A 14,630-nucleotide genomic window follows, 5' to 3' on the forward strand; every position below is an offset into this window, starting at 1 on the left:
AAAGCCAAAAAGGCATATTCGACCCCCCAACCCTAATTTGATGACTTAAAACACTAAAAAGGTAAAACCAGCTTCATTTTTGCACAATAGAATGAGAAAAATAACTTCTTTGCTCCATTGCTAAACTTCATTTTTTGCTTGCCATTTCTCAAGGAGAGTTGAAGATTGATTGTTGCTTGTTCCTACCTAGTCCTTGTGCTACTCCTATGTGGTTGCAAGTGTAGATTTGTTCTCAAAGACATTGATGAGGAAGATTTCAACAAAAGAGGTACATTTTTTGTTGCTCTTTACTTTTTTTAAAAATTTTCCTTGCATTTTTTACAAATTGAAATAACTCTCTAGTTTTGTTTTACTTTAAATTTTTTCATTTTGGTTTGTACAATGGCAAGTGCTTCTACTGCTCAGAATGAACCCCATTTTAAAGCGGACCCAAACTCTCCCCTTTGGAAATATGTGGAAATGGTATAACAACTTCCAGGTGGAGAAGGTTTTCTTTGGATTTGTTCTCATTGCAAAGAACCATACAAGAGCTCGTACAGTCGAGTGAAAGCCACATTTGTGCTTTATCCCTCAAAAATGCATCAAATATTATCCAGGACAGCCAAAAGGTAAACATCTTCTAGTAGAGTTAGAAGAATTGGCAAATATAAAAGAGCAAAGAAAAGCAGACAAAGCAATTAGGAAAGAATCTTCTCATCCTTTGGTAAACAGTAAGAGTAAGAGTAAGAAAGGATCAATGGCCTCTTCATCACATCTCAATCTTGTTTATATAGAGGGCCATCCATTCTTGTCTATACCTCAACAACAACCTATTTTGTCACAGATGAGAGCAAAGGGTCCATTGGAAACATCATTTCACAATGAGAGTAGATAGATTGTTGAGCAAGACAGAGCTAGATACATATATGCTAATGGATTGGCATTTAATGTTGTTCACTCACCTTATTGGAAAAAAATGGTAAGATCAATTAATGAGGCTCCAAAGGGGTTCAAGGGCTCATGTTATGAGAAGGTGTGTACTTCCTTATTGGAGAAAGAGATGAAAAATGTAGAGGACTCCTTCAAACCCATCGAGGATTCATGGATTGAAAAAGGGATGTCCATCTGATGGAAGGAAAAATACAAGAAATCACCCATTGATCAACGTTGTTGCAGTGTCCCCTAAAGGGGCAATGTTTTTTAGAGTAGTAGATTGTGAAGGGCAGGTGAAGGACAATCCATTCATAGCTAATATTCTTTTCCAAGCCATTGAGGAAATTGGCCCTTGAAATATTATTCAAGTGGTAACAGACAATGCCCAAAATTGTAGGACAGTTGGGTTATTGGTTGAGGAGCGGTATCAACACATTTTTTGGACATCTTATTCGGTCCACTCACTCAACCTAATGCTGCAAAAAATTGCCAAAAAGGTTGATTGGATCAAAGAGATGTATGCTGAGGCTGAGGACATCCAAATGTTTATCACTAACTACCATATGTCACAAGGCATATTTAGGTAACTCTCGAGATTGGAGTTGTTGAAGGTAAGTTAATTTTAGATTTAGTTAAATAATAAAAATGTTTAGTAAACTTTTTAATTTAATTTTAATTTTAATTTTTTCTTATTTTGATTTTGAAATAGGTTGCTACGACCCGTTTTGCTTCCAACACACTTGTGTTGAGACAACTTGTGAAGGTTTTTGAGGCACTCACTAGTGTGGTAATCAGCCCTAATTGGAGCATATGGAAGCAATCTAGCACTACAAGGGTAGAAAACATTAAGAGGATGATACTAGATGACTCTTAGTGGGATAATGTTAGAGTACCTCATTAAGTTTGCTGAGCCTATATTGAGCATGATATGTTACACTGACATGGATAGGCCTTGTTTGGATGAGGTATATGATGGCATCGACACAATGATTGAGAGGATTAAAGTCATCATAAATGCAAGAGAGAGGGAGATCCAGAAGAAAAAAAATTCAAACAAATTCAACAAATCACTGTGGAGAGATGGAACAAAATGACCACTCCATTGAAACTCCTTCCCGCTGCATTGAGCCAGAAGTATTATAGTCAGCAAATCCTTCAAGAGAGTGAGACAAGAGTTGCCCCTTATAGAGATCCCGAAGTTGCTCAAAGGTACAAGGCAGCCATTTGTAGACTCTTTCCCCAAGACCTACAGCCCAAGGTGAGGACTGAATTCATGAGTTTTTCAAGCACAAATGATTGTGGTCTTGAAGACCTTTGGGACAAGAATAAGGTTCCTGCTCATAGTTGGTGGTACTTCCATGGAGAGATATACCAGAACCTACAACCTCTTGCCATCTAAGTTTTATCACAAGTTCTTAGACTCTTAGTTATTAAAAAAAACTTCTATCTTGCTTATATTTAACTCTCTAATTTCAAAATCTTGATAGGTTGCTAGTTCATCTTCATCCGAGAGGAATTCGAGCACATACTCCTTTATCCACTCAATAAAGCGCAATAGACTACATTCCAAAAAGGCGGAGGACTTGGTCTTTGTACATTCAAACTTGTGTCTCATCACACACAAAGAAAATGCCTACAAAGAAGGGGAGACAAAGCAGTCGGATATTGATCCAAAACATGCAGAATTGGATGAGTCAATTGCCTACCTTGATGCACTTGGACTTGATGACCATGAGCTACCTATTGATCATGAGATTGGCTATGCTAGTACCGCTGCCAATGCTACTGCTACTGCCAATGCCAATGCCAGTGCCACTCCTCGTGGCGCTGTTGGTGGTTCTTCTAATCTACCACAGTATATGGAGGATGATGATGATATTTTTAACGACCCATATGATATTTGATCAGTGATAGCTGATTGTTGTAGCTTGACATTATTATTTTTGAACTAAAACAATAATATGGTGGTGTATTTAATGGTTTGCTATGTTATTGGAACTATAACTTTAATATATGATGGTGTATTTTGCTATGTTATTTGACTATTAGCATAGTGGTGTATTTTGAACTTAACAACTGCTGCATATATGCATATATTTTTTATTTTTATATGTTGTGGTACTAACGAACCCAGAACCCCAAAAAAAATTTTGCCGAACCCGAGCCCGAACCGAAACCGGCAACTTAGGATAACATTGATAAATCATTCATCATATACATTACACATAGCAACTAAGTTGAATTAAGAGTTCAAATGAGAGTTGATTCATAAATTCATATAATATTAAATCATTTTCCAATCTCTTGGATTCCTTTATTGCTGAGTGTCATTCTGAATTTCTGCTCTGAATTGACTGTCAGATGATCAATGGAATCATGGATGTCCTTCTCAAATGAAACGATCTCCCTTTTATATCTCATGTTTGAGGGAGACACAACTTTGCATTTCATGCCTTTTGACCATTCATTAAACTTAATTATTTTTTTATTATATTATATTATATTTTATTTTTTATTTTTATAATTTAATTTATTACTAAATCCTATTTCAAAAAGGGGACATTGTAGATTCCGTCCATAAATCACAAATGTGCTAATTCATTGAAGATTTGAAAACTTTTTCAAGTCTGCATGTTGCCGCTACAGCGTCATTACAGTGATTTGCTAAAGATTTCATCATTGGAGGCTTATATGTTGCTGCTACATTGTTGCTACAATGATTTGTTGAAGACTTCATCATTTGGAGGGTCATATGTTGCTGCTATAGTGATTTGTTGAAGATCTAATTATTTGGAGGGTTATAAGTTGCTGCTACAGTGTTGCCCATCATATTTGAGGATTTCTACATTGTTTTTCAAGACTTTGAAGAGTTACTGTACATCAAAAAGTGTCCGCTTGAATTGTTTAGGACAATTTCCACTCAACTGTAGTGAAGCACTACCTTTGGAGGAGTAAAATCAGTCAATCCCAGCCCTAAAAGCAGTTATACAGCTACTGTTTTACATCATTTCCAGCCATCAGCAATCATTCTCCACGTGACATCATTCATATAAAATTCTATTCCAGCATTCTAGAAGGTTACATCAGTCATGTAAGGTGTTGCCCCAGTTAACAAAAGGTTGTATCTGGCTTTGAGAACATTAGTAAATCATTTAAAGTGCTTTATCAGTAGTCATATTACATGACATCCTCGTTGTTCACTTGTGGGTTGATTTGGGAAAGTAGTAATTCTGAAAATTCATTTTCCAATTTACATATTAGTGTTGTCATCGTTTTTTCTCATCTAGCAATTAAATAAAATCAAAAATGCTGATTTGGCAGCCCAACGTGCCAAACAGAGGAAAGATAGTCAAGCATCGTGGTGGAAAGATATCTCTCCTCATCACTACTCAGTTGAAAAGGAGGATTCAGATCAAGTTGGAGAGACCATCAATGAGCCTCAGAAATTACGAGGGGATGGTCCACACAAGGCTTCAAAATGCAATGCCAGTGTGATTCGGAGAAGATGGTTGGTGCCCCTGTTAATTGGGGGGGCAATGATATGGGAGGAGTTGTTCCCTCGAAGGAGCTCTGCCCAGCCAATTGAAGACTCAGATCTAAGAAATTCAGTTGACCCTCCAATGAAATCACAGCACACACTGAGGTCTTCTGTGGTTTCTCCCCCTTCGAGGAAGATCGGAGTTAAGGCTTCTGTGCTTCTGGTGGTGGGGATGGCTGCGGTTGAGGAGGGCTCTAGATCTTCATCTCTCAGAGGCTGCAAAAATTCCGCTGGGAAAGCAGAGGAGGTAATCAGCCGGCAGGCTCAAGAAGGTTCTTGGACAGTAGTGCAAAGTAAAAGGAAGAAAAATGACACTACTTTCAACATGCAGCTTCGCTCCCATAAAAAATGCGGAGCAAATATCTAGATTTTTCCTTTGAGGACAGTGGTTTTGTGCTTAGCTCAGTTAAAGGGTTTCTTGTTTAGAGGTTGTATTATGTCTGTTTATCTGATGTATTATTGGAGCCTAACAAATGGGCTTTGGTGGCTTCCAGCCATGAGCTGTTGTTAAAACTTTTCACTTTAGTCTAATGGGTGCAGCCCCCTAGCTGCTATTTACCTACCAAAAAAAAAATCCAAAGTTGCATGGGCATGGATACAGTATCAGATACGGATACGGCAAATTTTACAACCCCCAATATGGATACGACTGGATATGACATTCATAAAAAACACACACATATATTTAACACAATTTTCTAAGTTATTAGAGGAGATTTTTCATTACTTCAAAAGAAATATAGACACATAATTGCCACAGAAATAGTTAAAAGTTGATTTAAAAATTTACAATATGCATAAATAGCATTACATAGTATTTGGCTCAGTTGGAAATCAAGGTTTTTTGGGTATGCGTAAGTACAGTATCTGACGTGTATCCAGGCTGTATTGGATACGTATCTGTTTTGGATACGGGGATATGCACGCCCAAGGAGGGTCACAGGAGTTTCTGGCTACTCTGAAAAAATCAATATTGCTGATTTCTAATCAAATCTAAATGTGATTTAAAAGCTATTTAAGATTTTTGTGAAGTTTCCAACTTGGTAGTTGCAATTAGCATTTGTATTACGAGTTTAGTTGCTGTTCCAGAGCTGTGTGATTCAGAAAAATCAGAGAAAACAAAAATCATAAAAGGGGGACATTACACCATTCTTAGATGATCTTGTATGGACAACCTTCTTAGATGATGACGATAATACAGATAACAGCTTGACTAACTGACAGGTCTTGATAGTTGTGATGACGGTTAGGCTTCCCTTGTTGCTCCTCCTCTTAAATATATAACTATTTATTCTTTGGCTTCTATGATCCCAAATCCAGATTTAGAGGCTTCATCTTCTTTATGTATGACTCACTATCCTAAGGCCAAGGATTCTCACGTTCCAGCATTGACTAATTCATCTTCAGGTGTCCATTTTCTAACATCTTGTGTGGAGACATTATCGTGAGATGACCAATTTAGTTGGATGGCATACATTGAGATATGACTATCTCTTGTTGCTTTGAGTCACTCTTTGCAGCATGTACTTCAGAGTCTTCCCATTTTGGTACATTTTGATGACGACTAATTTGTTTTGTGAATCCCATATTGCAAATTTAAGAGACACTTGAGGATATCCACTTCCTCTTTACTGACAGTCCCATGATTAATGTTGTCACACCATCTTTGATTAAGATCTTGTTCTTCACTAATTTGCACATGGTCCTAGCTTGTCGCCTTCTTCATTTATTGGGCTTGCATTTGATTTGATTGTGTCATACTTTCATACCAACAAGGCAACACTTGAGCAGAGATCAAAGACAACATCATCAAACATCCTGTATCTATACTTGGTATCATTTCTTTCCAAGGGGAGGAACACTGTTCGGAATACATTGTGGGGAGCCTACATGGTCTTTCTCTTTCTTTCCTATATTGAAAACATTGATTGTCCATGGGTGACAAAAGTAGTCCTTAGGGGTCATGTTGAGTCTTTTTTTCCTTCTTTCACTAGTAAATGTTTGTTTGCATCTTTTTTCTTAGGGAAAAGATTTTTTTCCTAAAACTTTAATTCACTTGTACGAGATATGTTTGTACATGGGTAATTGACATGGCCTTTTAACCGAAACGCATCTGTCCATCCATGCATTCTTGCATCTTTGAAAAATATTAGACTCCCAATGTTACACTTAAGGGGGGTGTTGATGTGAAGATGGTATATTACCTAGCTAGTTTCTCCTTAAGTCCTATTCACACTTACATACTTAAGCTTGCTTAGGTCAATTAATTTTAATGTATATTATTGTAGGATTAAGACACTTGTCATGATCTTAGTATATCCTCAAGTTTCATCGTTGTTTTTGTAACAAGGGTTTCATCATTACCAGTTTCATTTTGAATCTACTGATTTTTCTGGCTTCATAGCATTTCCATTGCTTCTCTCTTCTGTAGAAGGATGTCTTGGTTGCAGGTGATCCTTGGGCTACTGTAGTATTGATCAACAACTCTTACATCCAGTGTTCTTTACAGCAACAGATTTACCAAGATAAACAGTAAATTTCCTTAAAGATCACACTTCAATTTTATACTTGCTTCCTATTCTTATATGGTCACTAAATTAGGGCATCAAATTTGATTGCCCCCTAAATCCATCAACCAGCTAACATGGGTTAACAATCAATTATCAATAATGAGATTCATCATAAAAAATCTATCATCATTCTAATTCACAAATCAAATTAGCAAATTTTAAACATAAATTAGACAATGTAATTTAATGCTTGGAGCTTCTTGCTCTGGAAACTTTAATTAGCCACAACTATACTCGAGAAAATACATATTAAAAATGTGTCTTGTCTCTATTTACATTCACACAAATTGTTTCTAAACCTCTGAGTTCTTGCAGCCCTTCATACATTAGATTTGGCTGAGATAACATTCATAGAAAAAGCTGTTAAGGCCTATGACAGACAAAATCACATGATGTAGACATGACAATGACCCCGCAAACCTGACAAGGATGAGTTGAGAGGCAAAGAGTTAACCAAATGCAAAATAAAACAATCTCATCAAACTAATAACAAATTCCTCTACCTATTTGTGTCACCATTTCCTAACTACTTTAAAACTTATAAATAACTAGGCAAAGAGTTGACTCTCTTCATTTTACTGGAGAACCAAGTCAAGCTCAGCAATGCCAGACCACTCGGAAAGACTATAATGAATATAACTCAATAAAAGACAGTACCAAAGAAGATTCCATATTTAATCTTTGAAATTCAAATAGTGCCTAAATTAAAGATATTTTCATGACCTTGTTAAAATAGAAGAATAATAACCTAAGCAAACCTTGTAAAAAAATCAAAAACTTCATGCCTAATCAACTTGTCTCACTCATGTTTTAACACACAAATTTATGTACAATGGCAGAACCCCTATCACTTCATATAGCAAAAGAATATACTAAAGGCGGCCCCTTACCCAAGCACAGAAAAGGCCAATAGCAAAAGAATATAATAAAGGAATTTCCTTACCCAAACCACTGAAAAGGCCATTCTTTCCACATCAGAGCGCAGTGAACATATGTCTGCCAGTTACAAGAAACATTAAATCATTGCCATTCAAACAGATCATTTGCACCTATCTCAGCTTATAGCCAAACTCTGCATTTGCTAATCATTTGTATACATTAGAAAGATGTTCCCATTTAATGTCTTTCCTACCTTCAGTGAGTGGTTTTGGGAGCATATCTATTCTACGCTCAACCAAGTAAACAGATGTACCCCGCATTGAAGCTTCTTCATCAAGAGGTGTACCAGGGTGAACAAAGCTTGTGACATCAGCAATATCTATTTATCATATTTCTTGTCAAAGAAAATTCAACCATAAATCACCAAAGCTCAAACAAAACCAAAAAAGGCTTTGTGCTCTTACCCTACCTGCTCATCAACCAAGAGTCACAAACAGAACAGGTAAAATGCTAAAAATATTAAACTTCAAAACCACCAAAACAATCTGTAATTGTGCGTTTGTTTAGTGCTATACACACCTAAAACTTGACATCAAAACATGATATCAGAGGCTAAACCATAAGACTCAATGAGATATCATCTACTGCATCAATTTGTTGGTAGCAAGGATCTATAGTCGCTCATAAACATGGCTTCAGTAAACTTACTAAGACGAGGAATTATTTAAATTTTGAGATCTCTGTAAAGAATGACTTTTTTTTGTAAGGGCTGACTTTATTTTTAGGATGCAATCAAAATGAATACTCATAATTTATTGTGATTAATGATATTGTAGAAATTAGCTAATCTCTCCTACAGATAACATTTTCAATTAATCTCATGCCCTATCTATTTTTCTTGTAACTCCTCATAATAACTTCGCTTAAATCATTTTGCAGGAAAACTAAGTCTTCAAAAGGGTTCTTAACTTATTTCACAAGTGCAACCCCATAAGATATGTATTCAAGGTTTCATTGCTAACTATATATATATATATATTATAATTGTTAGCATATGCATATGTATCTATGTATATGTATCTATGTGTGTATATATATATATATATATATATATATAATAATTGTTAGCATATGCATATGTATCTATGTATCTATGTGTATCTATGTGTGTATGTATGTGTATGTGTGTGTGTGTGTGTATATATATGTATGTGTATATGTATATATGTATATCTATGTAGATGTAAATGTATATGTATATATACCCTAACCCTAATTAGACATGAACCCTAACCCTAATAAAACCCTAACTATAATTTAACTCTAATCCTAACTCAAAGATTTCTCTAATAACCCTAATTTAACCCTAACCCTAACAAAACCCTAACTCTAAGTGAACCATAACACTAACCCTAATTATAACCTAAATGCAAGAAAAATAAAAAGCCATAGGAGAGGATTGAATGTACACAAGAACAACAATGCTATCATGTTGCTGTCCAAGTATGATTACACCTAAAATTGTACCACCATGAATGAGAATGAGCCCTTCTAGGAATAATATTTTTCACCGATAGATTAATTATTTTTTTTTTTTTTTTGTAGATTATCACAAAGTTAACAGCCATCGGGGCCATCCATCTAATAAAAAATTGTCTTTTTTCAACTATTACCAAACTAGTACAAATGATTACAAAACACTATTCGACCATCATGATAAATTTTCCCCTAAAAGAAACAATAACCCCCGCATATGGCCAAAGTCTACTTGGAGAAGACTTTATGCTATTGATTCAAATGTTGGGGTATGTTGGTAAACGGATTTGTCACTTCAAAATTTATAAGACTCACCCAATGGGAAGTGACAACATGTGCCAACAGTTGGATAGATCGCAGAAGAGCAACAACCTATAATAATAATTTTGATTTTTGAAATGTACTTTTAACCAAAAAGTGCTTAGAGGAAAAGAAAACTTAAATAAAAGAAAGATAAAAAACCTTAAATAACAAATATACAAATGTTATTGTCAGTTTTAGTAGCAAGTAAATTCCATCACAAAGATTAAAGCATACGCTTATCTGTTAATGTAGATTAGATTTCTTAGTAGATAAAACAGAGGTATCTTTTAATTTTATTATCTCACAATTGATGATCTCACTAACCTATGAATCTTGCAGGTTGCTGCAAGTATGAAGGGAGATAGTATGTCCACAAAGTATATTGATTTCCTAAGTTTTGACAATGCTTCAAGTACTGCTGATTATATCACAAATATCGTTGTGTTGAGAATAAGATCGATCTTCCAAGGTACAACCTTCATCGATCTGTTTGTGAATTATATATATCTAAATGGGGAGGCACATTGATGGATAGACATGTCTCCACACGTGTGGAGACATGTCTCTCCACCGATATGTCTATCCATTTAATATTACCAATACCGATTCATAATCGGTGGCATTAACAAACCGTTTGTTATTATAAACAAATACCGATTCATAATTGGTGGCATTAACAAACCGTTTGCCATTACAAACAAATAAATACCGATTCATAATCGGTGGTTAACTATTCAATTAACACAATCGATTCACAATCGGTATGTTAAACTGAAGAATCAGTTAATCGATATACATTATCGATTAAGATAAATCGATACACATTATCGATTTATGGTGGATCGAAAAAGATAGTCGATACACTCTATCAACAGGGTATGGATCATACATGATCACATATTTTACACTAGGAAGATGACGATTGATATATGATCAACCATTAGATCATTTAATCAGATTTAGTTTATTCATGAAAAGAATATGTCTCTATATTAATATACTTAGTAATAATAAACTCAATGATTATTACTATGTATATTGGTATACATATATGAAGTATTCTAATGATGTAAGTCTCATTCATGATCATATTTATCTGACCGAAGCTATCATCTTTAACATTATCAACTCAGTGATGAACATAAACTTCACACATGAACATATTCATCTCGAAGTACCACGAAACGAACAAATATTTCAAACAAATACTTCAATCCTTGTCTAACTATAGCTTTCACGAATGAGAATATGAGATACAAAGCACGTTATTAGTCCATAACCCACAAGAGACTAATAATAATATTCAGAAAAACATAATGGATGCACATCCAAAACTCTATTTCATTACTTTGAGGTTTATACAAACCAAAAATCCCTTATGTCTCCTTTCATGAAAAACCAAAAAAAAGTCGTTTACAATGCATACCATCTTGATATATATAGACTCCGCTTCAGCAACTGCTTCATAACTACCCTGGAAACACACTTCATGACTACCTTTAATTTACGAAAAATAAAAGAAGCTTTAATCAAGTTTAATAAACTCTTGACTTTTACCAAAATAAAGCTTATTTCATGTCCTTTTCACAAACATTTATCAAAGTCACTTTTTACAAAATGAATTAACCAATAAAACATATGACTTTGACCCTTTTTACTTAATAACAAAAACTATTAAATAAGGAGTTCCTTTTTCCGCATTTGATCCGTCTTTAACACTTTTTGAAGTAGTATCTAGCATTGCAACCCCACTTCCTTGACATGAAGATGATTGTGCCTTGTTGAGACTCCTAAATGCTGTCATTGCCTAGACCATGACATTATTCTTTAGGGCAATCACACTACTTTTCCTTACTTTCTAAATTGAGCTATTTTCCTAAACATCCATCAATTCCTGAATATAGTTGGATACCTAACTGCTGCAAACATCGAGTGAGGTCGAGATATTGCTCATTTTCTTCACAACTTCTACACCGGATGCATGTCCATTAAACAATTCCACATTAACCACACTCTGGAAGTTGTTTTTTATAGCTTGAATATCCATGTCCTGGATTCCTTCCAATACTGTTGAATCTCAAGTAATTGAGAGAAGCTTGTTTTGAATATTGAGTTTTACTCGTTCACAAATTGTCAAAACTTTTTCTTGTTCTGGCAAGACTTTTCTATAGTTCATGATCTTCCATTCTATGCTTGTTATCCATAGCTTGCATTGATTATCTTCAGCCTAGGAGAAGATGTTTTGGCTGATCAAAATGTTATTGTCAATTTTGATTAGTTTATAAAGGTCATCTGCAACTTCCTACCAAGTGGATTCTTCCTTTTCAGCATCTCTTATCTCTTTTGTAATATTTTCTTCCTTAACAATTGCCTATTTATAAATTTCTCCAACTTTCTCAATGAAAATCATGGCATCTACTCTCATTCAATCTATCCATTCTCTAGTTTCTCTCCCACAAGATTGCTTTCTGCAAATGTTCTCCATGACTTCTTCTTCAATGACACTCTTGGAAAGGGGAATTGTATAAGTCAGAACCATATCTATAGGCATAGAGGATGAATCAACAATTGCCTTAAGATAAGAAGTCAAAACTTGTACTTGTTGTTTCAATTGATCTTTAGTTTTCTTTTCCTTTTCTATCCATTCCACTAATTTAGCAATAGACACCTAGAAATTGTGAACTTCACCTTCATGTGATGGACCAAAATTTTGATGGTATGATGAAAGAATAAGTATCCGGTAGATTACTGGGGGGGTGGGTTGACTGTTACAGCAACTTAACAGTAAACAACATTTAACTTGTAAACATCCAAATGCTTTATCATATGCCAATGCTTCATTTCTCAATGCTTCCGGTTATCATGCCTTATCAGAAATAATTAAGTAGTTAATCAAATCAACCATAAGATCATAACCACAAAAACATTCACCACATGACACAAGTATTTATACGTGGAAAATTCAAATAGGTAAAAACCACGGTGAGATGGGACTCACAAGATAATATTTGAACTCCTCTGAAGTTCGCCCTGTTAGGCGCCAAGCCTGTTAAAGCTTTTACAAAAGTCCTGTTAAGAACTGATCCTGTTAGGAATCACCCGGTTAAGGGATTGACTACAAATGCCTTGTTAGAAGCAAATACCCTATAAGGAGTAACCTCAGTAGAGGATTTGAAAATCCAATCTAATGGACCACCTTGTAAGAGGATTTAATAAGTAACCAAGCTTGTTAGAGCTTACCCGGTTAGGAGATTTCAATTTTGTTGTAATTGTTAGAAAACAACAGGAGTTTCTTGATCTGTCTGAATAGCACTACACTTGCTTGATCAAATCCATTTAAGCTTCTATCTACCTTTACTCAAACTGCAAACTCATTCTCTGGTTAGGCAACCACACACTCAACTGATTTCTACCAACTCTTGCCAACTCTAAACAAAACAACTTCAACGACCTTAAATACAAATCAATTAGGTCAGTAACACAACAAAAATCTAATCCTCTCATCGAGATTACAAACAAGTCGTACAAGCATGACCGTTGGATTTCATAGCAATCTCAACACATTAGTCAAGAAAACCTCAACCGCTCCTTGATTACCACTTCATCGAGCTCAGTAACTCATCACGCGCTTTGCATTAGATGCAATACACTTTGCTCATTCCCTAGACAAACAAACAATTGACCTTGTCTTCATACAATGACCTTACGTGTCACCATCATTACCGCTCAACATCAGATCATAAACCAACATAACCAATTCAACAACCTTAATCAGTTAGGGTTTAACAAAAACAACTGGTAGGGTTTACCGGTTACATAACATAGAAAGGGTTTAACCTTTTACTCCGGTTACCGGTTCAACTCACAAACTTACATACCCATTTACAATATCCTTCACAAAGTTCTTCCTACCGGTTACAAGACAATATCAACAATAACAACAATATCAGCAATATCATTACCGGTTCAATTGACATCAATGACAACATAGCATATCATTAATGCAATCTTCATGCAAATGCCAACAATCTCCCCCTTTGGCATTGATGGCAATACAAATATCAACACCATTGCTTTGCTGTTGTGATTGTAAATAGGAATCCTGGTTTACATTACCAAGTATTCACATGCTCTCTCGTTCTTCAGTCTGTCACTGGTTTTCCTTCCCATAATCACAAAATTCTTCTCCCCCTTTGACAGCAATGCCAAATTGAAAGTAAAACATGCAATGTCAAATTTTCACTATGCATCAACAACATACTACAACTTGATGCTCCCCCTGTGCAGTACATCCACTTCTACATCAACCCTTGTAAAATTCTGCAAGTGATTCAGGGACTGATGCAGTCAACATCATGTTCAACTAACTTCATGAAGAGGGACAACCCCTAACTGACTTCTAAGATACTCAAAAGTAGTCTTAGGTAGAGGTTTGGTAAAAATATCTGCAAGCTGCTCCTTGGTAGAAACATGCTCTAAGATAACATCTTTGCTCTGAACTTTTTCCCTCAAGAAATGATACTTCAATTCAATGTGCTTGGTTCGTGCGTGCAAAACACGATTCTTGGAAATATTTATGGCACTTGTGTTATCACATAAAATCTTTATAGGTTTTGAAATCTTCATCTTAAAACCTTCCAAAATGTGCCTCATCCAAATAGCATGTGTGCAATTCATATAAGTTGCTACATACTCACCTTCAGTAGTAGATTGTGAAGTACAACTATGCTTTTTACTACTCCATAAAACAAGCCTTCCTCCAAGAAAAAATGCTCCACCGGTTGTGTTTTTCCGGTCATCAACATTTCCTGCCCAATCAACATTAGTGTATGCCTTCAAATTAAAGTTTCCTCCATATGGATACCATAATCCATAGTCAACAGTACCTTTCA

General features: G+C 35.4%; 1 protein-coding gene across 1 annotated transcript in view; it reads right to left on the reverse strand.

Annotated features, from left to right (window-relative positions):
- Positions 1-14,630, reverse strand: part of LOC131030876 (exosome complex exonuclease RRP44 homolog A) — a 158,865-nt gene that overhangs the window by 89,372 nt on the left and 54,863 nt on the right. Inside the window, exons 13-14 of the mRNA XM_057961821.2 lie at positions 8,153-8,278; positions 7,964-8,016 (exon numbers count right to left, since the gene is read on the reverse strand). Coding sequence (XP_057817804.2) covers positions 7,964-8,016; positions 8,153-8,278 — 179 coding nt within the window. The remainder of the gene's footprint in view (positions 1-7,963; positions 8,017-8,152; positions 8,279-14,630) is intronic.

Source organism: Cryptomeria japonica, chromosome 10, assembly GCF_030272615.1.
Source record: "Cryptomeria japonica chromosome 10, Sugi_1.0, whole genome shotgun sequence".
NCBI lineage: Eukaryota > Viridiplantae > Streptophyta > Pinopsida > Cupressales > Cupressaceae > Cryptomeria > Cryptomeria japonica.